This window comes from Pristis pectinata, chromosome 5, assembly GCF_009764475.1.
Source record: "Pristis pectinata isolate sPriPec2 chromosome 5, sPriPec2.1.pri, whole genome shotgun sequence".
Classification (NCBI taxonomy): domain Eukaryota; kingdom Metazoa; phylum Chordata; class Chondrichthyes; order Rhinopristiformes; family Pristidae; genus Pristis; species Pristis pectinata.
The window spans coordinates 10,465,485-10,492,090 of record NC_067409.1 but is presented as its reverse complement, the minus strand read 5'-3'; the positions used below and the strand labels follow the sequence as shown (position 1 = coordinate 10,492,090).

The 26,606-nt window shown below is 47.1% G+C and overlaps 1 protein-coding gene across 1 annotated transcript in view; it reads right to left on the bottom strand.

The window, feature by feature from the left end:
• Positions 1-26,606, bottom strand: part of scn5lab (sodium channel, voltage gated, type V-like, alpha b) — a 449,385-nt gene that overhangs the window by 171,953 nt on the left and 250,826 nt on the right. Inside the window, 1 exon segment of the mRNA XM_052017101.1 lies at positions 7,735-7,873. Within this exon segment, the coding sequence (XP_051873061.1) occupies positions 7,735-7,873 (139 nt within the window).

Genomic DNA, 26,606 nt, shown 5'->3' with positions numbered 1-26,606 from the left:
TACTGTAATATCATATTAATGTGATTCCGTAATCACTGAATAAACTACCTTTCGAAAAGGAAAAGATGGACAAGGGCAGCAGGTAGATGGGTACACCACCACCCCCGGCTCCCCCTCCAAGCCACACACCATCCTGAAAAACACGATGATGCTAGAGGAACCCAGCAGGCCAGGCAGCATCCGTGGAGAAAAGCAGGCGGTCAACGTTTCGGGTCAGGACCCTTCTTCAGGACTGAGGAAGAAAACTTCTTCAAAGTGGGCATCCTTGAAGGGACCGCAGTGGAGCAGTAATACTAGAGATGCTGGAATCTAGCTGATAAACACAACGATGCTGGAGGAACTCAGCAGGAAAAGCAGGAAGCCCAATATATAGGCGGGAAAAGCAGAGCAGTGATAGGTGGACAAAAGAGGGGAGGCGGGGTGGGCACAGGGTGGTGATAGGTAGATGCAGGTAAGAGACAGTGATGGGCAGGTGCGGGGGAGGAGGGGAGGGCAGATCCACCGGGGGATGGATCAAAGGTAAGGAGAGAGAGGGAGAAAAAGGTAGAAAAAATGCTAAGAAAGGGAAGAAGGGAAGAAACATGGTGGGTGGGGGATGTGGGGAAGGGGAGTGGGGATTACTTAAAGTGGGAGCATGAACATTGAATTCTCCCACTTTAAGTAATCCCCACAGCCCTTTCCCATATTCCGCCCCACCATGTTTCTTCCCTTCTTCCCTTTCCTAGCTTTTTTTCTACCTTTTTCTCCCTCTCTCTCCTTACCTTTGACCCATCCCCCGGTGGATCTGCCCTCCCCTCCTCCCCCCCGCACCTGCCCATCACTGCCTCTTACCTGCATCTACCCATCATCACCCTGCGCCCACCCCGCCTCCCCTCTTTTGTCCACCTATCCCTGCTCTGCTTTTCCCTCCTATATATTGGGCTTCCCCCTTTTCCTATCTTCAGTCCTGAAGAAAGGTCCTGACCCAGAACGTTGACCGCCTGCTTCTCTCCACGGATGCTGCCTGGCCTGCTGAGTTCCTCCAGCATCAGTGTGTTTTTCATCCAGGTTCCAGCATCTGCAGTCCTTTGTTTCTCACACACCACCCTGACCTGGGAGTGTACTGCCTCCCTTTGTCACCTCTGGGTCCACATCATGGAACTCCCTACCAACACCTTCACCCGAAAGACTGCAGCAAATTAAAATGGCAGCTCACCACCACCTTCTCACAGCCACTTAGGGATAGGCAGTAAATTCTGATTTATCCAGTGATGCCCAAACTCGAAAATGAATTTTAAAGCTATCCAGAGAGCTGAACTGATAGCGAAAGATACAAGCTGAAACCCCAGCGTAAAAGCTGCATTATAGCAGTGAAATCTAAATTTGGTTAATGAAATAAATTGGAAAGCTGGGGGTTCAAACCCCACTCTAAAACCTTATGTACAAAAATCTAAGCTTTCGCTAGAGTGGAGCACTGAAGGAGTGCAGGACTGTCATGTTTGACTTGAAAGCGCTAAGTGTTCTCTCATGTGGCCGGGATACAATCTTGAACTGGCTAACAGTTTTCCCACCACCAACATCACCAAATCAAATAATTTGATCTTCATCACTTTGCAGCTTGAGGGATCTGACTGTGCACAAACTGGCCCCTAATGTGTTTCCTTTATCATGTTGATGGCTACACCTCAAAAATAACCTCAGGGATTTTTAGCAGGATGCTCAGAAGTAGAAGAGAAATGCACTTTAGATTGTTCTGTCAGGTTCCATCACCAAGTTACTTGTCAGGGAGATACCTCTTTAAGAGTTAGTTATCAAGAGTTAAGTTCTTAAAGGAGAAGTTTTGCTCCACCATTGGGTGTTCTGAATTTGTGGTTTGATTCTTACTCTGAAGGGATAACTAAAATGCAGTTGTAATACTCAGCAGGTGTAATAACAACATTTAACAGACGTTGGGACAGGTACATGGATCGGAAAGGTTTGAAGGATATGGGACTAGCTCAGTTAGGCAACTGGGGTGCCATGGACAAGTTGGGCCAAAGGGTCTGTTTCCATGCTGTATTGCTCTTTGACTCTGTGACTTTATTCCCCTTTCTTGCTCTCTCTGCAGAGTTGGGAGTGTTTTTACTGAATTTCGGGATTTGAGGTGTTAATGTAATTTAGCAGCAGCTTCTCCCTGTGGTCGAGACCTCTCCCACTGCAGCTTCATTTCCCCAACAGATACTCACCTTCCAAAATCAACATTGCAGGTGGACCTTCACATCCAGCAGCAGAAGGCAGTATTAAATTGTAATCTTCAAACACAGCCTTATTACATTTGAGCTTCTCTCTGTTATACCCTTGGTTGTGCCATAATTTAATTAATAGTCTGCAGATTCTGAAGAGAACCAAATCTTGGCAGCTTATTGTGCCTTCTTTCCAACTTTCTTTCACCTTGTGGTTCCGTCTCATTTGGCCCTGCCTGCCCTTTGCGTAATCCTCCCAAACATTGAAGCTGAGCCCCAGCACAGTGCCTGCGATATCCCTGGGGTTAACAATGAGGGTGGAGCCCATCTCAGCTGTGAGGCAGAGAAATCTACACTTGCAACCGCTTTCTGAATGGCTCTGGACATGGGTTTTTCCTTGGAATTCCACCACTGGAAACCTGGCGGAAGTCAGATGGAAACTCATGAAGGTTGTTGAGGGAGATCCTGGCATCTGGGGTCTCCAGTACCCTGAGGTCCGTTGACCAAGACAAAGAACTCCCTCCCTACAGCCTCCCATTTTCACCTTGTCAGACCCAGCCTACGACCCCTGCACCTTTAAGCTGTCATTTACAAGGTAGAAAAGCCATGATAAAGGCCAATGCTCCCTTTCATCTCGTTGATCGCTCTCCTGGTGAACAGAGTGTCAAATAAAAAGATCCCGACATCTTTTCCAGCCACAGCTTTACCTCTCCTCCTCATCGTTCACTGGGGCCTAAGAGTCAACACTTCCCTGTCTGCGATACTGGACACTCGAGCCTGGATCCCATATGTTGATCCAAATATAGCCGCACACTGGTATCAGCCAACTTTGGGCAAATCCTTCCTGAGCTGCTAACCCCCAGAGGTGTCTGTGTGAAGCCCACATCCCTAAGGGTCAGCTGAACCTCCCAGGAATGAAATATCACCCCAGGCTAACCACAACAGTGGCCACTTGTGGCGCCTTTACAATTCACCCAACAAGTTCAGACCAACAACCCAAATTAGCCAGATCTATCAGGCCAGCAGCAATACTGCTTGCTGCACTTTTTACTCCAAGTTTATCAGTGCATTCATGCACAGCATCCACTGTGCTCACACCACCTGGACTGCATCAGTGCAGCCAGATCCACACCTGCTTCAGTCAAGCCAGCAGCAATATACTCCTCTCACTGTGCTCTGGCAGCACGTTGACATCAGCAGTACTAGAGTCATAGAGCAGTACAGCACAGATACAGGCCCTTCGGCCCAACCAGTCCATGCTGACCATGGTGCCTACCCAGCTAGTCCCAATTTCCAGCGTTCCTCTAAGCCCCGCCCCCTCTATGTACCCATCCAAGTGCTTCATAAATGATATTATTGTACCTGCCTCAACCACTTCCTCTGGCAGCTGGTTCCATACACTCAGCACCCTCTGCGTGAAAAAGTTGCCCCTCAGGTCCCTTTTAAATTTTTCCCCTAAGATATCTTTATTAGTCACATGTACGTCAAAACACACAGTGAAATGCATCTTTTTGCTTCGAGTGTTCTGGGGGCAGCCCGCAAGTGTCGCCACGCTTCCAGCGCCAACATAGCATGCCCACAACTTCCTAACCTGTACATTTTTGGAAGGTGGGAGAAAATCGGAGCACCCGGAGGAAACCCCTATCACCCTAAACCTATGCCCCCCCTAGTTTTGGACTCCTCTACCCTGGAAAAAAGACTGCTGCCATCCACCTTATCCATGCCTCTCATAATTTTAAACATTTCTATCAGGTTTGCCCCTCATTCTCCTACGTCCCAAGGAATAAAGACCAAACCAGGCCAACCTCTCCCTATAACTCAGGCCCTCTAGGCCTGGCAATATCCTCGTAAATCTTCTCTGCATTCGTATAGCAGGGTGACAAAAACCTAACACCTTTATCCAGGGTATTTGCAGGGTGGGAGAGCAACTGAGCATGCCCCCTACCAATAATCATTAAGACCATAAAATATAGGAGCAGAATTAGGCCATTCAGCCCATCGTCTGCTCTGCCATTCAATCATCTTTATTCCTCAGCCCCATTTTCCCTGCTTCTTCCCGTAACCCTTAACCCCTTTACCAATCTCTGCCTTTTAGACACACCCAATAACTTGGCCTCCACAGCTGTCTGTGGCAACAAATTCCACAGCTTCGTCACCCTCTGGTTGAAGAAATTCCTCCTCATCTCAGTTCTAAAGGGATGTCCCTTTATTCTGAGGCTGTGCCCTCGGATCCTGGACTCTCCTACTAATGGAAACATCCTCTCCACGTCCACTCTATCCAAGCCTTTCAGTATCTGGTAGGTTTCAATGAGATCTCCCCCTCATCCTCCTGAACCTCATCGAGTACAGGCCCAGAGACATCAAACGCTCCTCATACGTCAAGCCTTTCATTCCTGGGATCATTCTTGTGAACCACCTCTGGACCCTCTCCAGGGCCAGCACATCCTTCCTTAGATACGGGGCCCAAGAACAGGTGTGTATGTGCATTTGCATATACCTATCTGTTGAAGGCATCCCTTCAAAAGAGGTCAGGATTAAATGCCTGTGCACTGCCGTTATTGGGCTCTCTCCCTGCGCATGTCCCTTGAAAATCTACACACCATCCACCTCTTCCTCAATACCTTCTGCCTGCCTCGTCCACAGAACTCCAGCTCTTCAGCTGCAGAGTTCCAACACACGACTTCACCACCAAAGCCACCTTCAAAAGAAACGTACAATGGGAAAATTGAACTTGCTATTGCTCTGTCTGTTAAATTACGTTTTTCTTGGGAATGCTGCTTATCAGTGTAGCGGTTAGCGTAACACTTTACAGCGCCAGCGACCCGGGTTCAATTCCGGCCACTGTCTGTAAGGAGTTTGTACGTTCTTCCCCTGTCTACGTGGGTTTCCTCCCGGTGCTCCGGTTTCCTCCCACTTTCCAAAGACTTACGGGTTAGGAAGTTGTGGGCATGCTATGTTGGCACCGAAAACGTGGTGACACTTGTGGGCTGCCCCCAGAACACTCTATGCAAAAGATGCATTGCACTGTGTGTTTTGATGTATCTTCTCTGATGCTATGTGTCTGTGATGTTGCTTATCTCATCTTCTCTGATGCTATGTGTCTGTGATGTTGCTATGTGTTTGTATGCGCCTGTGCATACATGTACTTGTGCATATGACAGTAAACTCAACTTTGACTTTGTGTTTGGGTCTTTTCATTCCATTATTTTAGCTCTCTCTCCTTTCCTCTGAGGGTCAGTGAGTTATTCTGGGTACACAGATGCCCTCTGCCCCCTGACACCCAACACTTGACCTTCCTGGACTCAGCAGTGAGCTCGACAATCTGAGATAATCAGCCTTTTTATTCTAGATTTCTAGCAGTCGCATTAACTTCCTCTGGTAATTTCAAGAACATTTTCTGCACCTCTTTCAGACTAATCTTTTGTAAATTTATTTTCCGTGTCACTGCTTTCACTTTGCAACCTTTTATGCCTCATTTTCTCCCACCTTCCAATTTCACACACACTCTTCTTTTATTATAAAACCTAAAGTGTTGAGGATACTCAATAGGTCAGGCAGCGTCCATGGAGAAAGAAACAGAGTTAATCTTTCAGGTCAATGGCCTTTCATCAGAATCTTTGTCCTGTTCCCACTCCCTCTTCTCCCACTTCTTCAAACTTGTTTCATCTCGAACAATCCCTAGTTCTGATGAAAGACAGAAGACCTGACACATTACACTCTGTTTCTCGCTCCCTCTGTTACAGTTTTATCCGAACATATGAATTAGGAGCAGGAATGGACCACTTGACCCCTCAAGCATTTAGATTTATGAGGATGTTGCCGGGACTCGGGGGACTGAGTTATGAAGAGAGGTTGAACGGGTTGGGACTTTTTTCATCGGAGCATAGGAGAATGCGGGGTGATCTTATAGAGGTATATAAAATCATGAGGGGCATGGATAGGGAGGGGAGTCAAGAACTGGAGGGCATAGGTTTGTGAGAGGGGGGAGATTTAATAGGAACCTCAGGGGCAACTTTTTCACCCAGAGAGTGGTCAGTCCATGAACAAGTTGCCAGAGGAAGTGGTTGAGGCAGGTACATAGACAACATTTAAAAGGTACTTGGACAGGTACATGAATAGGAAAGGTTTAGAGGGATATGAGCCAAATGCAGGCAAATGGGACTAACTTAGATGGGAATCATGGTCGGCATGGACCAGTTGGGCTGAAGGGCCTGTTTCCCTGCTGTATGACTCTAAGCATGCTCTGTCATTCAATAAGATCATGGCTGATCTGATTGGAGGGTTATGGAGGCTAAATCACTGAAGATATTTAAAGAGGAGATGGATGGATTTTTGAAAGATGGGGGAATTGAAGGCTGTGGGGAACTGCCACAGAAATGGAGATGAGACCTGGGGCAGATCAGCTGTGATTACATTGAAAGGGCCAAGTTTCTTATTTCTGCTGCAATACATACAAAGTGCTGGAGGAATTCAGCAGGTCAGGCAGCATCCATGGAGGGAAATAAACAGTCGATGTTTCGGGCTGAGACCCTTCATCAGGACTGGAAAGGAAGAGGGCAGAAGCCAGAATGAGAAGGCATTGGGGGGGGGGGGGCAGGAGAAGAGGAGCACACACTGGCAGGGGACAGGGGAGTCCAGGTGAGGGGGGAAGGTAGGTGGGTGGGGAAGAGGGGCAGAAGATCTAACATGAGTCTGGGTGAGCGCGTCGTCAAGGAGCTGGAAAGCAGCTGAGGTCACGGAAGGGGAGCAGTGAGAGAGAGTCTCACAGAACTCCCGTCGAAGAGAAGAGGAAAACTTGTTCAGGGTAGGCATCCCATGTGCTCACTCAGACTCATAATACATCTTCTCCCCCCTCCCCCACCCACCTACCTTTCCCCTCTCACCTGGACTCCCCTATCCCCTGCCTGGGTTGTGCTCTCCCCCTCTCCCCACCTTCTTATTCTGGCTTCTGCCCTCTTCCTTTCCAGTCCTGATGAAGGGTCTCGGCCCGAAACGTCGACTGTTTATTTCCCTCCATGGATGCTGCCTGACCCGCTGAGTTCCTCCAGCACTTGTTGTGTATTGCTCCAGATTTCAGCGTCTGCAGAATTTCTCGTGTCTCTTCTTATTCCTACTCCCATTTTCTTACTTTCCGGTGAGTTATTGCCGTTTAGAAATCATGGTCTGAATGGGAGACAGGGGCTGATTCAGTAAAGAAAGTAAGTAATTAGTTAAAGGAGTACAATTTGCAGAGCAGTAAGAAAAGAGTGAGGGTGCTGGATAAATTGGAAAAGTTTGCTCAAAGAGCTGGAGCAGGCATAATGACTTCCGATTGCCAGTCATTGAATTTAGACCAGACACAATCCAACTGAACTACCTTCAGTTCACTATCAGCCAGCCTCCCGTCCCCTGCAGCAACAAATAAACAGCTGGAGGGACTCAGGGTGTCAGGCAGCATCTGTGGAGGTCAACGTTTCAAGTCGAGACCCTGCCTCAGGGCTGCCTTTCCCACTTCAAGGGATGCCCTGGCCCCTGCTCTGGCCGCTGGTCTTACCTTCCATGGTGTTGGTGATGATGCTGGCCGCGCTGACTGCCCGCTCTCGCTGGTGCGCCTCCTCCAGGTAACTGACGGAGACCCGGTGATCAGTCAGCAGGTGGCACTTACTCGCTTCGTTATCCGATGGGGAGGTCTGCTGAGGAGATGCGCGAGATCAGGGTTAGTTCCCGGGTGTCAAATCCCCTGCTTAAGCCTTCAGGAGGAGGACACAATGTCTAATGTCCTGAAGTAACATCCCCGTCATCAACCGCTTAGCCAATGTCAATGCAGCAGAGAAATCCGTCCCTTGGTACCGTGCTGAAATTGTACGAGAGGTTTGGCTGCCAGTTGTGCTCACCTCATGCACAGCGAACACGAGGTCAAGGATGGCATGCCAGGAGATGCACTCCCATGATGGCCAGAGTCAAAACACTCCCCCTACTGTATTGGAATTGGAATTGGTTTATTATTGCCACTTGTACCGAGGTACAGCGAAAAACTTGTCTTGCATACCCTTCATACAGATCAATTCATTAAACATTATAATGTGTATTGAGGTAGTACAAGGTAAACCATTGAAATGCAGAATAAAGTGTCACAGCGACAGAGAAAGTGCAGTACAGGCAGACAATAAAGTGCAAGGTAGACTGTGAGGTTAAGAGTCCATCTTATTATATGAGGGAACCGTTCAATAGTTTTATAACAGTGGGATAGAAGCTGTCCCTGAGCCTGGTGGTACATGCTTTCAGGCTTTTGTATCTTCTGCCCAATGGGAGGGGGAAGAAGAGAGAATGTCTGGGGTGGGTGGGGTCTTTGACTATGTTGGCTGCTTTACCGAGGCTGCCAGAAGTGTAGAGAGTCCATGGAGGGGAGGATGGTTTCCGTGATGTGCTGAGCTGTGTCCACAGCTCTCCGCAGTTTCTTACGGTCTCGGACAGAGCAGTTGTCATACCAGCTGTGATGCATTCAGGTAGGATGCTTTCTATGGTGCATTGATAAAAACTGGTGAGGGTCAAAGGGGACATGCCGAATTTCTTTAGCCTCCTGAGGAAGTAGTTTCATCAATGGCTTGAAAAAAAGTTGCCAAGTTATTGTTGATTGGTGATGTTGTACAAAGACAAGGGAAGAGCATGCACCTTTCACAACCTACTGAAGATTAGGGCTGGAGGAAAGATGCAACCAAAGGAGGTGCATGGGCACCAGGACTCAACAGAGACACAAGAGAATGCAGCTTCTGGATTCTGGAGCAACAAACAATCTGCTGGAGGAACTCAGTGAGTCGACCAGCACCTGGTGGGGGGAGGGGGGAAAGGAATTGTCGACATTTCGGGTCAAAACCCTGCATCAGGACTGGGAGTGGGGAGAAGAGGTAGCCAGTATGAAGAGGAGGAGGTGGGGGATGAGACAGGGGCCAGCAGGTGATTGGTGGATGAGGACGGGTCGGGGATGACGGGCAGATGGAGCCAGAGGTGAAGGCGGAGGCAGGGAGGAGATCAGCAGGAACACAAAGGCTACCAGTGCTGGAATATGATTTAATGAAGGTAATGAAGGAAACTATTAAGGGAGGGAGGGGTGAAGGGCAGATGAAACGCGTACCAGATGAGGGAGGGGGAATCCAGTGGATAAAATGTGTGGGACGGAAACAGAAGGGGGGGAGGTAGACAAACATGGGTGTTGGGGGGCTGGAAGGTGGGGGGTAGAGGAAAGGGGCCAAAAATGGGAGGACTGGAGGTAGATCAGAAACAGTGGGGTGGGGAGGAAATGAGGATTACTTGAGGTTCTCAAATTCAGTGTGCATACCATTGACCAACCAGTAGACTACCCAGGCTGAATATGAGGTGTTGTTCCTCTAGTTTGTGTTGGGCCTCTGGCAGTGGAGGAGGCCAAGGATGGATGTGTCAGTGTGGGAGGAGGTGTAGGAACAAGAGTCCCATGTCCTACAGTTGCAGAGTATGTACACCAATCTTTCAAGGTGGCAGAGAAGGTAAGTGGGATCCTTGGATTTAGGCAGAAGAGCTTTGATTATTTCATAGTCTATTGGAACGTGTCAGTGGCAAGGTCAGCATATATGGCCCAGCCCCGACTGCCCTTTGGGAAGTGGTGGTGAGCTGCCTTGTTGAACCACTGCAGCTCTTCTAGGGAAGATGCTCCCAGAACGCTGCTGAGCAGGGAGTTCCGGGATGAAGATCCCTTAAGGAAGGAACGCTGATATATTGCCAGTTCAGGATACAAAAACACTAAATGGCAGGCACCTTAGAATTGTTGGTTTACAGAAGGTTCCTAGCTCCCTAAAAACAGAGATACAGGTGGATAGGGTGGTGCAGAAGACATTTAGCTTACTTGCCTTTGTAGCCAAGGGCATTGACTTCAAGAGTCGGAACATCATGTTGCAAATGTGCAAGACACTCGTTCAGCCACACTTGGAATGTTATGCACAGTACTGGACACAACACTATAGAGAGGATTCAGTAGCACTAGAAACAATGCAGAAACTGCAGTGACTTTTGGACACAGCTCAGCACGTCACGGAAACCAGCCTCCCCTCCATGGACTGTGTCTACACTTCTCACTGCCTCGGTAAAGCAGCCAGCATAATCAAAGACCCCTCCCACCCCAGACATTCTCCATTCTCCCCTTCCATCGGGCAGAAGATACAAAAGCCTGGAAACATGCACCACCAGGCTCAAGGACAAATTCTATTCCGCTGTTTTAAGACTATTGCACAGAACTCTTGGATAAGATGGACTCTTGACCTCACAGTCTACCTTGTCATGGACTAACACCTTATTGTCTGCCTGCACTGCACGTTCTCTGAAACCACAACACTTTATTCTGCATTCTGTTATACGGTAGTGTAGTGGGTAGCGTAACGCTTTACAGCACCAGTGACCTGGGTTCAATTCTGGCCACTGTATGTAAGGGGTTTTTACATTCTTCCAGTGACTGTGTGGGTTTCCTCCGGGTGCTCCGGTTTCCTCCCACATTCCAAAAGGCGTACGGGTTAGGAAGTTGTGGGCATGCTATGTTGGCGCTGGAAACGTGGCGACACTTGCAGGCTGCCCCCAGAACACACTACATAAAAGATGCATTTCACTGTGTGTTTCGATGTACATGTGACGAAGAAAGATATCTTATCTTGTCTTATCTTACTACCTCAATGTACTGATATAATGAAATGATCTGTATGGATGGCATTCAAAACAAGTTTTTTCACTGTACCTTGGTACATGTGACAATAATGAATGAATTTACCAATTTATTCCCTCTTGAATACCCTTTGGATTCCCATCTGAAGGTACTGATTGACTCTATTCCACTGCCCCTGCAGGCTGTGAGTCCCAGATCATAACTGTTCCATGTAGAAAAAGCTTTTCCTCAGTCCACTTTTGGCCAAAAATTTAAACCAGAGCCCCTGTTCGCTAGAACTTACACTAATGGAAGCAGCTCCCAACAACCAAAAACCTTCATATTCATCAACAGCTGTATTAAACAACCTCACAACCTTCCCTACTCCAAGTAGAACAATCCCGGCTTCTCCATTCTAACCTTGGAACTGACATCCCTCATCCCAGCATCATTCCAGTAAAGCACCTGCACCTTCACATCCTTCTCCAGGACCTTCACATCCTTCTTATAGTGTGGTGACCGGAAATGAACACTATCCATTAGTGGTCTAGCCAATGTTTTATAACAGGACTACAGAAGATTTGCTGCAGGAAATGCACTTCCCCATCATAGCCAAGGGAATTCTCTCATTTCTGGCGCTTAAGCAGAACACTAACATATTCTGCTGCTGCAATAACATTACAGGAAGGATGTGGAGGCTTTGGAAAGGGTACGGGAGAGGTTTACCAGGATTAGAGGGTATGAGCTATTAAGGTGGGACAAACTTCTGTTGTTTTCTCCGGAGTGGCAGAAGCTGAGGGGAGAGCTGATAGTTTAAAAGTTATGAGGGGCCCATTGATAGGCTGGACAGAATCTTTTTCCCAGAATAGAAATGTCAAATCCCAGAGGACATGCATTTAAGGTGAGAGGGGGAAATTTTAAAGGGGATGCGCGGGGCAAGCTTTTTACACAGAGAGAGGTAGGAGCCTGGGACGGGCTGCCAGGGGTGTTGATGGAGGCAGATACAGTACAGGCATTTAAAAGGCTTTTATATTGACACATGAATAGACTCTCTCAAGGGAGATATCAGAGGAAGGTTTTTTACCCAGACAGTGGTTGGGGCATGGAATGCACTGCCTGGTGCGGTGGAGGCAGGTACATTGGTCAAATTCAAGAGGTTACTAGATAAGCATTGAGGAATTGAAAATAGAGGGATATGTGGGAGGAAGGGGTTAGATAGTCTTAAGGCGAGGTTTAAAGGTCGGCACAACATTGTGGGCCAAAGGGCCTGTATTGTTCTATGTTCTATATTCTATGTAATATGCAGGGAATGGGGGTGGGGACATATGGATCACGTATGAGCAGAAGAGATTTAGTTTAATTAGGCATCGTGTTTGCCACAGACATGGTGGGCCAAAGGACCTGTTCCTGTGCTGTATTGTTCTATGTTCTAAGTCAAGTTGGACTCATTGGCCTGCTTCTCGGGCACATCAGTCAGGCCACCAGATCAAATCCCACTCTATTTATGGGGCATTAATCAAAGAAAAATCATGTACATGCTGCTTGGTCCCAACAGGATGAATTAGTGCTTGTATCCATCATCAGCAGCAGTGTTAACGAGCTGGTTACACAATGAATCGCCGTGGTTTGCTGTCCGGGGAGTAAGTGATTTACTGGTGATGGGGCTGGGTTTCTTCAGTTATCATCTGCATCCTAAAAGGTGAGAGCCCTGTAGAACAGGAAGGGTTGTTCTTCCAGGAAAATGAGTCGTTATCCGTCCAGGAAGAACATCTGAGAGACACAGCTGGAATGGTTGGTTGTTTTCTTATATTGCTTATTCGTCCACTGAATTTAGGTGGCACCTACTGGGCCACTCTTTCATTGCCTCTCTCTAATGACCCCCAATACCAGCGGTATTTCAGAGAGAAGTTAAGAACCAATTGTAGTGGTGGGTCTTGAGCACCTTCATGGCCAGAGCAGGTAAAGGTGACAGACTTCCAACCTTGAATGATATTCCAACTGGGCTTCATGACAATCTAGTAGTTTCATGGTCACCATTACTGATGCTGGACCTGTATTCCAGATTTATTTAATTAGTTGAATTTAAATTCCCAGCTGACTACTTGTATTCCAGATCAATGCTCCAGGACTTTGGACTCTTGCCCAGTAACAATCACTGTGCTACCATTTGGGCCTCCATATCAGATTTCCTTTTATGGGATTTGAGCATTGCTGGCAGGGACAGCATTTATTACCCGTCCCTTACTGTCCTGAGGAAGGTGGAGGTGATCCGCCATTGGGAATTGCTGCATTCCTTCCGGTGAAGCAAACCTGCAGAGAGTTTGGACCCAGGGAAGATAAAGGAAAACCGCTATACATCCAAGGTAGGATAGTGTGCACTACTTGGCAAGAGACCTCCCATGCAGAGGGCAGCATGGGCATAAAATCGGAACCCAACCGGTTCCAACACAATTGCAGGCCCAAGCCAAGCCCATGTGCTTCTAATATTTTCCTAACCTGATCTGACCCAACCCTTGCCTCTCTACATGCCTGCACTCCACTCTTCTCTCTCTGTCTCTCTCTCACACACACACACACACACACACACACACACACACACCAGCAATACCAAATTATGGTAATTTTACTAAAATTACTGTAATTTTGTCACATTTGGGTGAAAACAAGGAGAATTTCTTTGTTATAATCTGGAATGAAAACACAAAATGCCTGTCTCTCCCTCCCTATTGCCCATTTCTCTTATTCTCTGTCTGCAGTTTCCAGTCCAACTCAGCCCAAGCCAGACCCCTTATCAGAATGTTAACTCCAACTCAGCAGATAAACTGGTGTCATACAGGTATCCAGCAGCACTCCTGCTCCCACTGCCCTCCTCACCCAGGTGAATAGTGACCATGGTTTATCATTTATTATCTGCATTTCCCCCATTCAAAATCTCCATCACTTCCCTAAAACAGCTAACACTAACGTGATATATCCCTATAAAAGGGACTGCTAAGTTCTGATTCTGATTGTAGTGGGAAATAAAGACCGAGACAGCCAAATCCCCTGTAGGAGGCGATGTTGCTGGAGCAGGGATGACTACAGCCGAAGTGGTGGGGATAAATATTTTGGATCATTATGCATAAATACACTTGGGTTTCAGGCTGTTCTGTTCCTGCGTTAAACCTTCCACCAGGAGACCAAGCAGTCAGGAAGGGCAGGTCAGCTCCAATATCGCGTGGACTGCACTGGGTCTGGGACCAAGTAATTTTATTGTTTTACACCCCAGGCTTTCCGGCATTCTTGAAAACCTGACGGAAGGTTGGATTCCTTCATTTACCGCTGACTCTTCGGGGAATGTAAAATGTTTCCAATACTAACACAGCTTAATTTGTTTTTATATTATCTCTGTGGTCCCTCGACACAGAGGCACAGAGTGGTAGGATGCTGTTTTGTAGTCCTAACTCCCCGCTGGCAAGGCGCCATTCTCACCGGGGGCAACGTCATCAGGCATCGGGATCCCTGGATGTGGTAAAAATAACTCAGGAGGTGGGCTTCGTGTCTTTGTATGCCACCGGGTATTTGAAAAAGGAATTCATTAGTATGAAGACTCCTGAGGGTCTAACATTTCTGATGTATCATAATCCCAGGATCTGGAATCACGGATAAAGGCCCTTCAGCCAATTGCACACATGCTGGTTTGTGGAGGGAGTCCCACTCTCTCCTTCTCTTCTGCTGGGAATTTCTCTTCCCCAAATCCTCATCCAGTTCTCTTCAGGAAATATTCAATATGGTTCCACCATGTTTTCATTCTACATCATAATAAAGAAATGCTTTTTTTTTCACCTAAATGTGGCTTTTAGTCAATCATCATAAAATTACCATAATTTGGTATTGCTAGACTTAGCCATTCCAGTGCTGGCTCACCTCACTGAGTGTTGCCATCCAAATGTCTGCCAACAGTGTGTCATTCTTCACCTCTGCACCCCGGACAGCACACTGACCCATTGCCTCACATAACATAACATAACATAAAACATATCTTTATTCGTCACATGTACATCGAAACACACAGTGAAGTGCATCTTTTGCGTAGAATGTTCTGGAGGCAGCCCGCAGGTGTCGCCACGCTTCCGGCGCCAACACACTATGCCCACAACTTCCTAACCCGTACATCTTTGGGATGTGGGAGGAAACCGGAGCACCCGGAGGAAACCCACGCAGACACACGGGGAGAACGTACAAACTCCTCACGGACGGCATGGGAATTGAACCTGTGTCACTGGTGCTGTAAAGTGTTATGCTAACCGCTACACTACCGTGCCTGCCCATGAAAACATTTATTTTGAAATCCCTCCATGGACACACTCCTCCCTACTTCAGAAGCCTCTCCAGTCCCGCAGCTTTGCACAATTTCTGGGCTGATTCTGGCTCCCTGGGGCATTCCTGATTATAATTTGGATCTGGTGCAAGCTCATGTCAGCAAATCTTGCAGGTTGAGTCAGTAGTAAGGAAGGCAAATGCAATGTTAGCGTTCATTTCTAGGGGACTAGAATATAAAAGCAAGGATGTACTGCTGAGGCTTTATAAGGCATTGGTCAGACCACATTTCCAATATTGTGAGCAATTTTGGGCCCCGTATCTAAGGAAGGATGTGCTGGCTCTGGAGAGGGTCCAGAGGTGGTTCACAGGAATGATCCTGGAAATGAAAGGCTTAACCTATGAGGAGCGTTGGATACCTCAGCACATGTACTCGATGTAGTTCAGGAGGATGAGGGGGGATCTCATAGGAATCTACCGAATACTGAAAGGCCTGGATAGAGTGGATGTGGAGAGGATGTTTCCATTAGTAGGAGAGTCCAGGATTCACGGGCACAACCTCAGAATAAAGGAACGTCGCTTTAAAACTAAGATGAGGAAGAATTTCTTCAGCCAGAGGGTGGTGAATCTGTGGAATGCGTTGCCACAGAGGGCTGTGGAGGCCAAGTCAGTGGGTGTATTTAAGGCAGAGATTGATAGATTCCTGATTGGTAAAGGGGTTAAGGGTTACAGGGAGAAGGTGGGAGAATGGGGTTAAAAATAGCAGCCATGATCGAGTGGCGGAGCAGACTCGATGGGCCGAATGGCCTAATTCTGCTCCTATATCTTATGGTCTTATTTCTAGCCCTTACAGTGGGCAGAACACCTCTTGCTTGCTCCTGTTCTCTGCTCCACAGTCAGGATACCTGAACACATGGATAATGTAACAATATCATGTGTGGGCTAAGCAGTTTCTTTACTGAGGGAGCCCGGTTAAAATATGGACATGGATTTTCAATTCCTATGATCTAGTGGGGAGTCAATCAACCTGTTTTATTTATACAGGTCTGCTAGCGTGGCAAAACATACCAGGGTGCTTCACTATGAAGAAGATACAAGATGCTGGAATCTGGAGCAACAGACAATCTGCTGGAGGAACTCAGTGGGTCAGGCAGCATCTGTGGGGGGGAAAGGAATTGTTGACATTTTGACCTAAAACGTCAACAATTTCCTTCCCCAGCCACCCCCCCCACCCCTCCCACAGATGCTGCTCAACCCAGTTACTTCATTGTAAAGACAAGAGATTCTGCAGATGCTGGAAATCTGGAGCAACACACAGAAAATGCTGGAGGAACTACAGCCGACCAGTCCTGATGAAGGATCTCGACCCAAAACATCGACTGTTCATTTCCCTCCATAGATGCTGCCTGACCTGCTGAGTTCCTCCAGCATTTTGTGTGTGTTACTTCATTGTAAATTCCAGCTACAAGACCTGATTCTGACATTATATAAAATATAAATTAAAAAATGCTGTAAATACTCAGCAGGTCAGGCAGTATGCGAAGAGAGAGAAATAAAATTAATGTTAAATCTGTTTTTCTTTCCACAGATGTATCCCACCCACTGAGAATCTGCAGCATTTTCTGTTTTTATTTCAGATTTCCAGCATCTGCAGTGTTTTGATTTTCTCCCAACAATATCATCAGGTGCAAATTGTGCTGAAACATTCGGGTCAGACCAGGCTCGATTACGCTGGACTGCCTCAGACCAGGATGATTTGCTTAACCTTCCCACATGTGCAAAGAATGTTTGAGAATGTTAGTTGGCGGTGATGATTGGGTCAGGTGGGTTGATTAGGTATGGAAAAAAAATCATGTCCTCAAGCTTGAGCTGGGTTTAGATTCTCTGGGTTCACATGGACTGGGTTTCCTCTGGGTGCTCCGGTTTCTTCCCACATTCCAAAGATGTGCGGGTTAGGAAGTTGTGGGCATGCTATGTTGGTGCCGGAAGCGTGGTGACACTTGCAGGCTGCCCCCAGAACACTCTACACAAAAGATGCATTTCACTGTGTGTTTCAATGTGCATGTGACTAATAAAGAAATCTTATCTTATCTTAATCTGACACCCACAGAGAATGCCTCTTCTGTTTGACAAAGACCATATAAGGGCATGTTTGGGCAGGTGCCAAATCTTAGGCAATGGGATGGGTGTTGTCTGAAAGGGTGAAAGATATGGGAGCTTGCTGTGCACAGCTTGGCTATTGACTTTTCTATGCTGTGTCAGTGAACATGGGACATTCTGATCAGTGCGTGAAAGTCAGTCTATAAAATCACGTTGCAGGATTTTGGTTAGGCTGTATTTGAGTGTTGTGTGCAGTTCGGTTGCCCCATTACAGGAAGGATGTGGAGGCTTTGGAGAGGGTGCAGAAGAGGTTCACCAGGATACTGCCTGGATTAGAGGGTATTAGCTATAAGGAGAGGTTGGACAAACTTGAATTGTTCTCTCTGAGTGTCGGAGGCTAAGGGCAGACCTGATAGAAGTTTATAAAGTTATGGGAGGCATAGATAAGGTAGAGAGTCAGAATCTTTTTCCCAGAGTAGAAATGTCAAGTACTAGAGGGCATGAACTTAAGGTGAGAGTTTAAAGGAGATGTGCGAGTCAAGTTTTTTACATACAGAGTGCCTGGAACGGGCTGCCAGGGGAGGTGGTGGAAGCAGATAGGATAGTGGCATCTAAGAAGCTTTTAGATAGACACATGGATATGCAGGGAATGGAGGGATATGGATTGTGTGCAGGTAGAAATGATTCATTTAATTTGGCATTGTGTTCGGCACAGAAATCGTGGGCCAAAGGGCCTGTTCCTGTGCTGTACTGTTCTAGGTTCTAAAGTGCTCTCCTAATCTAGGCTGGCATCTAGTACAGCTCTGATAGAGTGAGGCTCTAGTGTTCAGCTGGGAACTGATTTTTAACTACATGGACTGTCAGAAACATTTTTCCAATGACCTGGCCAACATTCTTCCCTCAGTGAATGTCCTCTCAGCCAAAGTAAGCACCCATTCTTGAAGCTGCTTGTCAATGAAGACACTCCAATTCAATTCTCTGTGCCAGAATCGCCTTGAGAGCTTTACATTCCTTTCTTGCCTTCCAATCCCTCAACATCCTTGCCCCTACCCTTCACTGTAACCTCCTCCACCCCTCCAACCCTCCAAGATCTCTGCGCTTCTCCAGTTCTGGCCTCTTGTTCCTGAATTGAATCGCTCCACCGTTAGTGGCCGTGCCTTCGGCTGCCCGGACCCTGAGCTCTGGAACTCCCTCCCTAAACCTCTCCACCTCTCTACCTATCCCTCCTCCTCTATGTCAGATCTTAACACCAATCTCTCACTCATCCTAAAGTTTCAATGTTATATTTTTTTACATCTTATAACAACACTGGATGAGGCCCTCCATGCCAGATCTTAGGGCAGCAATCGCATCTCTCCCTCGCCCTTTATTTCCCTCTGTCCCTGTAACTCAGTCACTACATGCCTGTCAAATTCCCGCTTGGTTCTTTTGATATTTTTTTCCACCACACATACAGCATAAACATTAACATTTACAGCAGCCAATTAACTTCTGGCACGTCTTTGGGATGTGGGAGCAAACCGAAGCACCCAAAGGGAACTCACATGGTCAAAGGGAGAACAGTCAAACTTCACACTGTAAGGAACAGACCTCAGATTCCTGTGAAGTAAAGCTAAAACAATTTATTTGTTAACACTCTTGTAAAATGCCTTGGGATGCTTACTGTGTAAAGACCATCATGTAGATGCAGGTTGTTGTGGTTGACATCGCTATGACGCTATAAATTTTCTTTTCCTACAAACGTTTTTTCTAAAAATAAATATTAAGGCCATACTTCAATAGCTGTCATGACAGGTACCACACATCACCACAGCTCAAACTCCCTAGATGGTCACCAGAAGCAGAGGTTAAAAGTTCCAGATCATTCCAAGAACCTGGCACGCCACAAACCCTTCAACACCTTTTAAATTACTTCATTGTCACTAGATGACAGGTTTCTTCTTTGGCATGGCTGCCTTCAGCAGTAATCTTCTATCCCCACTGAAAGGAAATGCTTCTAAATTTTGTTCATGAATAGCATGGTTAGCAGAGTCTGCTTCCAAAATTCAGGAACAGCTTGGATTCAATGGAACCCCAATTCCCAAAGCAGAGCACTTCTATAGGCAGCATTGGGCAGGATTGTGTTTTCCCCATAGCGTCTGTTTTCCTATGCGAATCCCCAGAACATCTGGTGACCCTGTGATCTCCATCTCGGAGGCTGACATCAGAACATCCTTCGAGAGGGTGAAATCTTGCAAGGCATCAGGCCCTGACATTGTACCTGGGCGGGTACTGAAAATCTGTGCCGACCAACTGGCTGGAGTGTTCAAGGATATCTTCAACCTTTCACTACTGCAGTCAGAGGTTCCCACCTGCTTCAAAAGGGCAACGATCATACTGGTGCCCAAGAAGAGCAGATTGAGCTGTCTCAACAACTATCACCCAGTAGCACTCGCATATACTGTGATGAAGTGCTTTGAGAGGTTGGTCATGGATAGAATTAACTCCTGCCTGAGCAAGGACCTGGATCCACTGCAGTTTGCCTACCGCCACAACAGGTCTACAGCGGATACAATCTCACTGGCTCTCCACTCTGCTTTGGAGCACCTAGACAACAGCAAAACATACGTCAGGCCACTGTTTATCAATTACAGCTCAGCGTTCAACACCATCATCCCCTCCGTACTAATCAACAAGCTTCAAAACCTGGGCCTCTGTGTCTCCCTCTGCAACTGGATCCTTGACTTCTTTATCAGGAGACCACAGTCAGTGCGGATCAGTAGTAACATCTCCTCCTCGCTGACAATCAACACAGGTGAACCTCAAGGATGTGTGCTTAAAGCATTGGGTTCAGACCACTGCTCTACTCTCTCTACACTCATGACTGTGTGGCTAGGCACAGCTCAAACCCCATCTATAAATTTGCCAATGACACCACTGTTGTTGGCAGAATCTCAGATGGCGATGAGGAGGCGTACAGGAGTGAGATAGATCAGCTGGTTGAGTGGTGTCATAATGACAACCTCACACTCAACATCAGCAAGACCAAGGAACTGACTGTGGACTTTAGGAAGGGGAAGTCAGGAGAACACACACCAGTTCTCATTGAGGGGTCAGTGGTGGAAAGGGTGAGCAAGTTCCTGGGTGTCAACATCTCAGAGGATTTATCCTGGGCCCAACACATTGATGCAATCACGAAGAAGGTATGCCAGTGGCTCTATTTCATTAGGAGCTTGAGGAGATTTGGTACGTCACCAAAGACTACCTGCAATACACTTTCTCTGTAGCTGTGACACTTTACTCTGTACTGTTATTGTTTTTACCTGTACTACATCAATGCACTCTGTACTAACTCAATGTAACTGCACTGTGTAATGAATTGATCTGTATGAACGGTATGCAAGACAAGTTTTTCACAAGTGATAATAATAAACCAATAATAATAAACCAATACCAACTCCTTTAAATTTCTACTGATGTACAGTGGAGAGCATTCTGACTGGTTGCATCACAGCCTGGTATGGACGCTCCAATGCGCAGGATTGCAAGAGGCTGCAGAGGGTTGTAGACTCAGCCAGCTCCATCACAGGCACAACTATCCCCACCATCGAGGACATCTTCAAGAGGCGGTGCCTCAAGAAGGCGGTATCCATCACTAAGGACCCTCACCACCTGGGACAAGTGCTGAAAAATGGGATAAGCTTGAATATGCATCTTGTTCGACGTGGACATGTATGGGCTGAAGGGCCTTTTTCCGTGCTGTACAACTCTATGAAAATAAATGTGGTAAAGCAGAGGGTCCAAATATGAAGTGCGTCTGGTCCCTTCGCTTCAGACATTTGGGCTTCCCCCTGGTCTCAGCCTTGAGCCCAGAGCCGAATGGGAGGTCGGATACAACACCATCGCCCCTCCAGTTTGTTGTTGTCACAGAGACGTATGGCACAGAAACAGGCCCTTCGGCCCATCATGTCCATGCTGATCAACTCCTTTTTGCCGGCACTTAGTCCATAACCTTCTACACCTTGGCAATTCACGTTCTTATTCAGATACTTCTTAATTGTTGAGAGAGTCTCTGCCCCCACCACCCAACAGCCCATGCGTCCCAGACTGCAGTCGCCCTCGGGACTCTGACTTGGATGTCAGACTGGAGCTGAGCTGTGGGCAGGACATTGCCTCTCTCTCCAGGCCACTGCTGGCACAGGATAACTGCACTTCATGCCATTAAGTTTCACGTTTAGCCCCACTGACAGAGGACAAACTTTCCCTGCTTCACGACGTCCTGAGGCAATCCGCAGTGTAACCATCGTCGTGGCAGATTTAAGGACCCCACAAATGCACAGGGGTGGCACGCATCCTGCCCAAGGGCTGGAGTATAACCCACCCAGAACTTTACAGTTAGAGCTAGAGGCACAGGCACAGCCATCCTTCAGAAACAGCACTTGGCTCATCTACTTTCCATTGACCTTCTGCACCGGAGAAGTTAGTCCATGTCAGAGCAGTGGAAGTGCCTTACGAGGGGAATTGGATGGGCCCTGGGGAGGGAATGAGGTGCGGGGCTGTAGGGAAACAGGAGGGCAATGGGAATGGCAAAGATGGGATTGCTGTGGTGGGAACTGGTCCTCTTGATGGGACTTCAGTGCCATGACAGTTGTAGAGAGATATAGAACATAGAACACTACAGCACAGTACAGGCCCTTCGGCCCACAATGTTGTACCGACATTTTATCCTGCTCTAAGATCTATCTAACCCTTCCCTCCCACATAGCCCTCCATTTCTCTATCATTCATTTGTCTATCTAAGAGTCTCTTAAATGTCCCTAATGTATCTGCTCCCACAACCTCTGCCGGCAGTGCGTTCCACACACCCACCACTCTCTGTGTAAAAAAACTTACCCCTGACATCCCCCCTTATACCTTCCTCCAATCACCTTAAAATTTTTCCCCCACATGTTAGCCATTGTCGCCCTAGGAAAAAGTCTCTGACTGTCCACTCGATCTATGCCTCTTATCATCTTGTACACCTCTATCAAGTCACCTCTCATCGTCCTTCTCTCCAAAGAGAAAAGCCCCAGCTCGCTCAGTCTTATCCTAATAAGACATGCTCTCCAATCCAGGCAGCAACAGCACAGCAACAGGCCCTGCGGCCCACCAAGTCTGTGCTGACCACCAACCACCTATTTACATTAATCCTACATTACTTTTTGCTTATTCTTCCCACATTCTAAGATAAGATATGTTTATTAGTCACATGTACATCGAAACACAGTGAAATACATCTTTTGCGTAGGGTGTTCTGGGGGCAGCCCGCAAGTGTTGCCACGCTTCTGGTGCCAACATAGCATGCCCACAACTTCCTAACCCGTACGTCTTTGGAATGTGGGAGGAAACCGGAGCACCCAGAGGAAACCCGTGCAGTCACAGGGAGAACATAGAAACTCCTTACAGACAGTGGCGGGAATTGAACCCAGGTCGCTGGCGCTGTAATAGCGTTATGCTAACTGCTACACTACCGTACCTGCCCACTTTCTTTCAGTTCTGTGTCTCATCTGCTTCTCCCAGATTGCACCCCTCACCTACACACTAGAGGCAATTCACAGTAGCAAATTAACCTATCAACCTGCACGTCCTTAGGATGTGGGAGGGAACTACAGCACTCAGAGGAAACGCATGTGGTCAGAGGGAGAACGGGCAAACTTCACACAGAGAACACATGAGGTCAGGATCAAACCCAGCGCTCTCGCACTGTGAGGCAGCGGCTCGACTCGCTGCATCACTGTACCACCCCTTCACAATCCTACAACCTTGTGTTGCCCTGGGTTTGAGGGTTCGAGGCTCAGTAGATGATTTAGACAACCCTGCCTGTGGTCCCTTTCACATTCCCAATATCCACTGTGTTCTTGTCTACCAGTGGATAGTGGATTACCAGCATTATTCAGCACTAACCCTTCAGCTGGTTCCTGTCCAAGGTGAGTTGTATCTGTTACTTTGACTGTTCTGTATCTGTGCTCTAGCTGTAAGTGAGTGTAAACGTGGAAACCCAGACCCTTACATTTCTCACCACTTCCTGGAAGATCACTTTAACTGTGGTCACAGGTGGTGAAGGGATGTTTGAGTGTCACCATCTGTTGCCCGCCTCTCCCTATATACGAGTTGGATGGTGTGTTGCAACTTTACAAAACACTGGTTAGGCCACCCTTGGAGGATTATTATCTAGTCACCGCACCACAGGAAGGATTTGATTGCGCTGGAGAGAGTGCGGAGGCGATACATCAGCATATTGCCTGGATTGGAGGACTTTAGTTATGTGGAGAGATTGGATAGGCTGGGTTTGTGTTCCCTGGAGCAAAGAAGACTGAGGCCTGACCTGATGGAGGTATATAAGATTACAAGAGGCATAGTTAGGGTAGATGGTCAAAATCTTCTTCCCATGGCAAGGGTATCATAGGCAGAGGTTTAAGGTGAGAGGAAGGAGTTTTAAAGGGGATTCTAGGGGTAAGTTCCTTACACAGAGAGTGGTTGGTATCTGGAATGCACTGCCAGAGGAGGCGGTGGGATCACATACAACTACTACGTTGAAGGTGCACATAGGCAGGCATTTAAATAGGCAAGGCATGGAAGGATGCAGTCCTACAGGGGCCAAATGGGATTAGTGAAGATGGGCAAAAGGGTCGGCATGGATGTGATGGGCTGAAGGGCCTGTTTCTGTGCTGTACAACTCTATGGCACAGATTTTGCCACTGTTGTTGAAAACCCTGTGTATCTCAGCATTAAGAACCTAACCTGCATTCTTTTTCATTTTTCTAACGTGACCATTACTTAAGCAACTCTGTCACATGCTTATTCCCAAACCCTTGATCCTCACCTGCTCTCCCAGCTCCCCTTCCCCATTGTACATGTTCCCCTTGCTCCAGCTCTCTGCCTTACCCCACTATGAAATATTCTGTACGCTGCAACATGAAGCGTACCCCACGATTAGACACCACGGCTGCATTACTTGGTGAACCAGTCTCCAATATTGGCCCTCCATAACACATTTATTCATAAAATTGTTTTGCTGATAGAAATAGATTATATATTGAAGTGCCCTGCTGACATTATTTGGCAAGTTAAACCTCAGACAGAACATGTCCACATAATGCACCACAGTTACTTGCCCAGGCACCACGGTTACTTACCCTGGCTACTCGAACAGTACCTCTTAAACTCGAGACCTCTACCACCAAGAAGAACAAGGGCAGTAGGTGAATGAGTCCACCACCACCTGCATGTTCCCCTCCAAGTTGTACACCTTTCCTTCAGATGAAAACAAACCACCTCAGGAACTCAGCAGGTCAGGCAGCATCTGTGGAGGGAAACGGACAGTCGACGTCTCAGGCCGAGGTGTCCAGATGAAGGTTCTCAACCCGAAACGTTGTCTGTTCATTTCCCCTCACAGATGCCTGACCCACTGGGCAAGTAACTGTGGTACATTGAGTGGACATGTTCTGTCTGAGGTTTAACCTGCCAAATAACCTCAGCAGGGCACTTCAATATATAATCTGCAGTTCTTTCATTGCTGAGTCTAAATCCTGGAACTCCCCTCTCCAATAGGAGGCAGCTTCACCAGAAGAACTATGGCAGTTCAAGATGATGGCTCGTCAACATGTTCTCCAGGGTAAGCACACCTTGCCAGCCATATCTACATTCCAAAAAGAAATGAATACACTAAAAAAATGCACTGGGTCTACAGTTACTGAGAGCTGGAGACAACCTCTGCCCTTCTACTCTTATCAAATCATTCCCCCCCACCCCCCGCCTCAGAACTGATACAGACTCATTTGGGTGATCCACTGTTCACTGTTAAGGGTCATGTACATGGTTGCTGGGTGGGATACCAGAGAGTGACTGATGCCTCTGGAATCTACCACACTTGAAGAGAGAGGAAGTGGGGGGTAGGGGGGGGAGTGGCAAAATAAACATCATAAGAAATAGAAGCAAGAGTAGGCCATTTGGCCTCTCATGTCTGCTCTGCTGTTCAATGTGATTGGCGGCTGAACTTTTATGTCAGCACCACCTTCCTACATTTAACCCCATTTTCCTAGATCCAGTCTAAAAATCTATCAATTCTTGTCTTCAGCAACTGCGTCTTCAAATTCAGACAGGGAATTCCAAAGATTCACTGCCTTTCGTGGGAATAAATTTCTTCTGAACTCTTGTCCTGAATGGCCAGCCCTTTATTCTGTGACTGTGAGCCCTGATCCTAGACATCTCAGCCAGGGGGAATCGCCACCTCTGTCGTTACCCCGTCAAGTCCCAGAAGGATTTTGTTCGATGAGATCACCTCACGTTCAGGGCATTTAGGAGTTGGACGAAAAGGTAGAATAAGCAAAATCACTCCTGGTCTTACTGAATGCGCCACAAGCTCCAGAAGCCCAATGGTGTTCACCTCCTTCTACTGCCTATCAACATAGAACATACAACATAGGACACAGAACAGTACAACATAAGAACAGGCCCTTTGGCCCATGATGTTGTACCAAACTAATTATGCTAATGACTCCAAATTAAACTAATCCCTTCTGCCTGCAAACGGTCCATATCCCTCCATTCTCTGCACATTTATGTGCCTCTTAAACACCACTATCGTACTTGCCTCCACCCCACCCTTGGCAGCACATTAGGGTCATTCTCTCTTCTCCCCTCTCCCATCAGGCAGAAGATACGGAAGCCTGAGGGCACATACCACCAGGATCATGGACAGCTTCTATCCCACGGTGATAAGACTATTGAACGGTTCCCTTATACAATGAGATGGACTTTAATCTCACAACCTTTCATGTTGTGACCTTGCATCTTATTGTCTACCTGCACTGCACTTCCTCTGTAGCTGTGACATTTTACTCTGTACTGTTATTGTTTTTACCCTGTACTACCTCAATGCACTCTGTACTAACTCAATGTAACTGCACTGTGTAATGAATTGATCTGTAAGAATGGTATGCAAGACAAGTTTTTCACTGTACCTTGGTACAAGCGACAATAATAAACCAATACCAATATATTCCAGGCATCCACCACTCTCTGTGTAAAAAAATTGCCCTGCACATCCCCTTTGAACATACCCCCTCTCACCTAAAATGTATGCCCTCTAGTATTAGACATTTTGTCCCTGGGTAAAGGATACTGGCTGTCTACTCTATCTATTTCTCTCATCATTTTATGAACTTCTATCAGGTTTCCCTTCAGCTTCCGGCGCTCCAGAGAAAGTGACCTAAGTTTGTCCAACCTCTCCTTATAGCACCTGCCCTCTAATCCAGGCAGCATCCTGGTAAATCTATGTATAAGGGACATTGCACCAACCAATATTCATCAACCAAATGTCCTTCATAATATCTTCTTTGATCCAA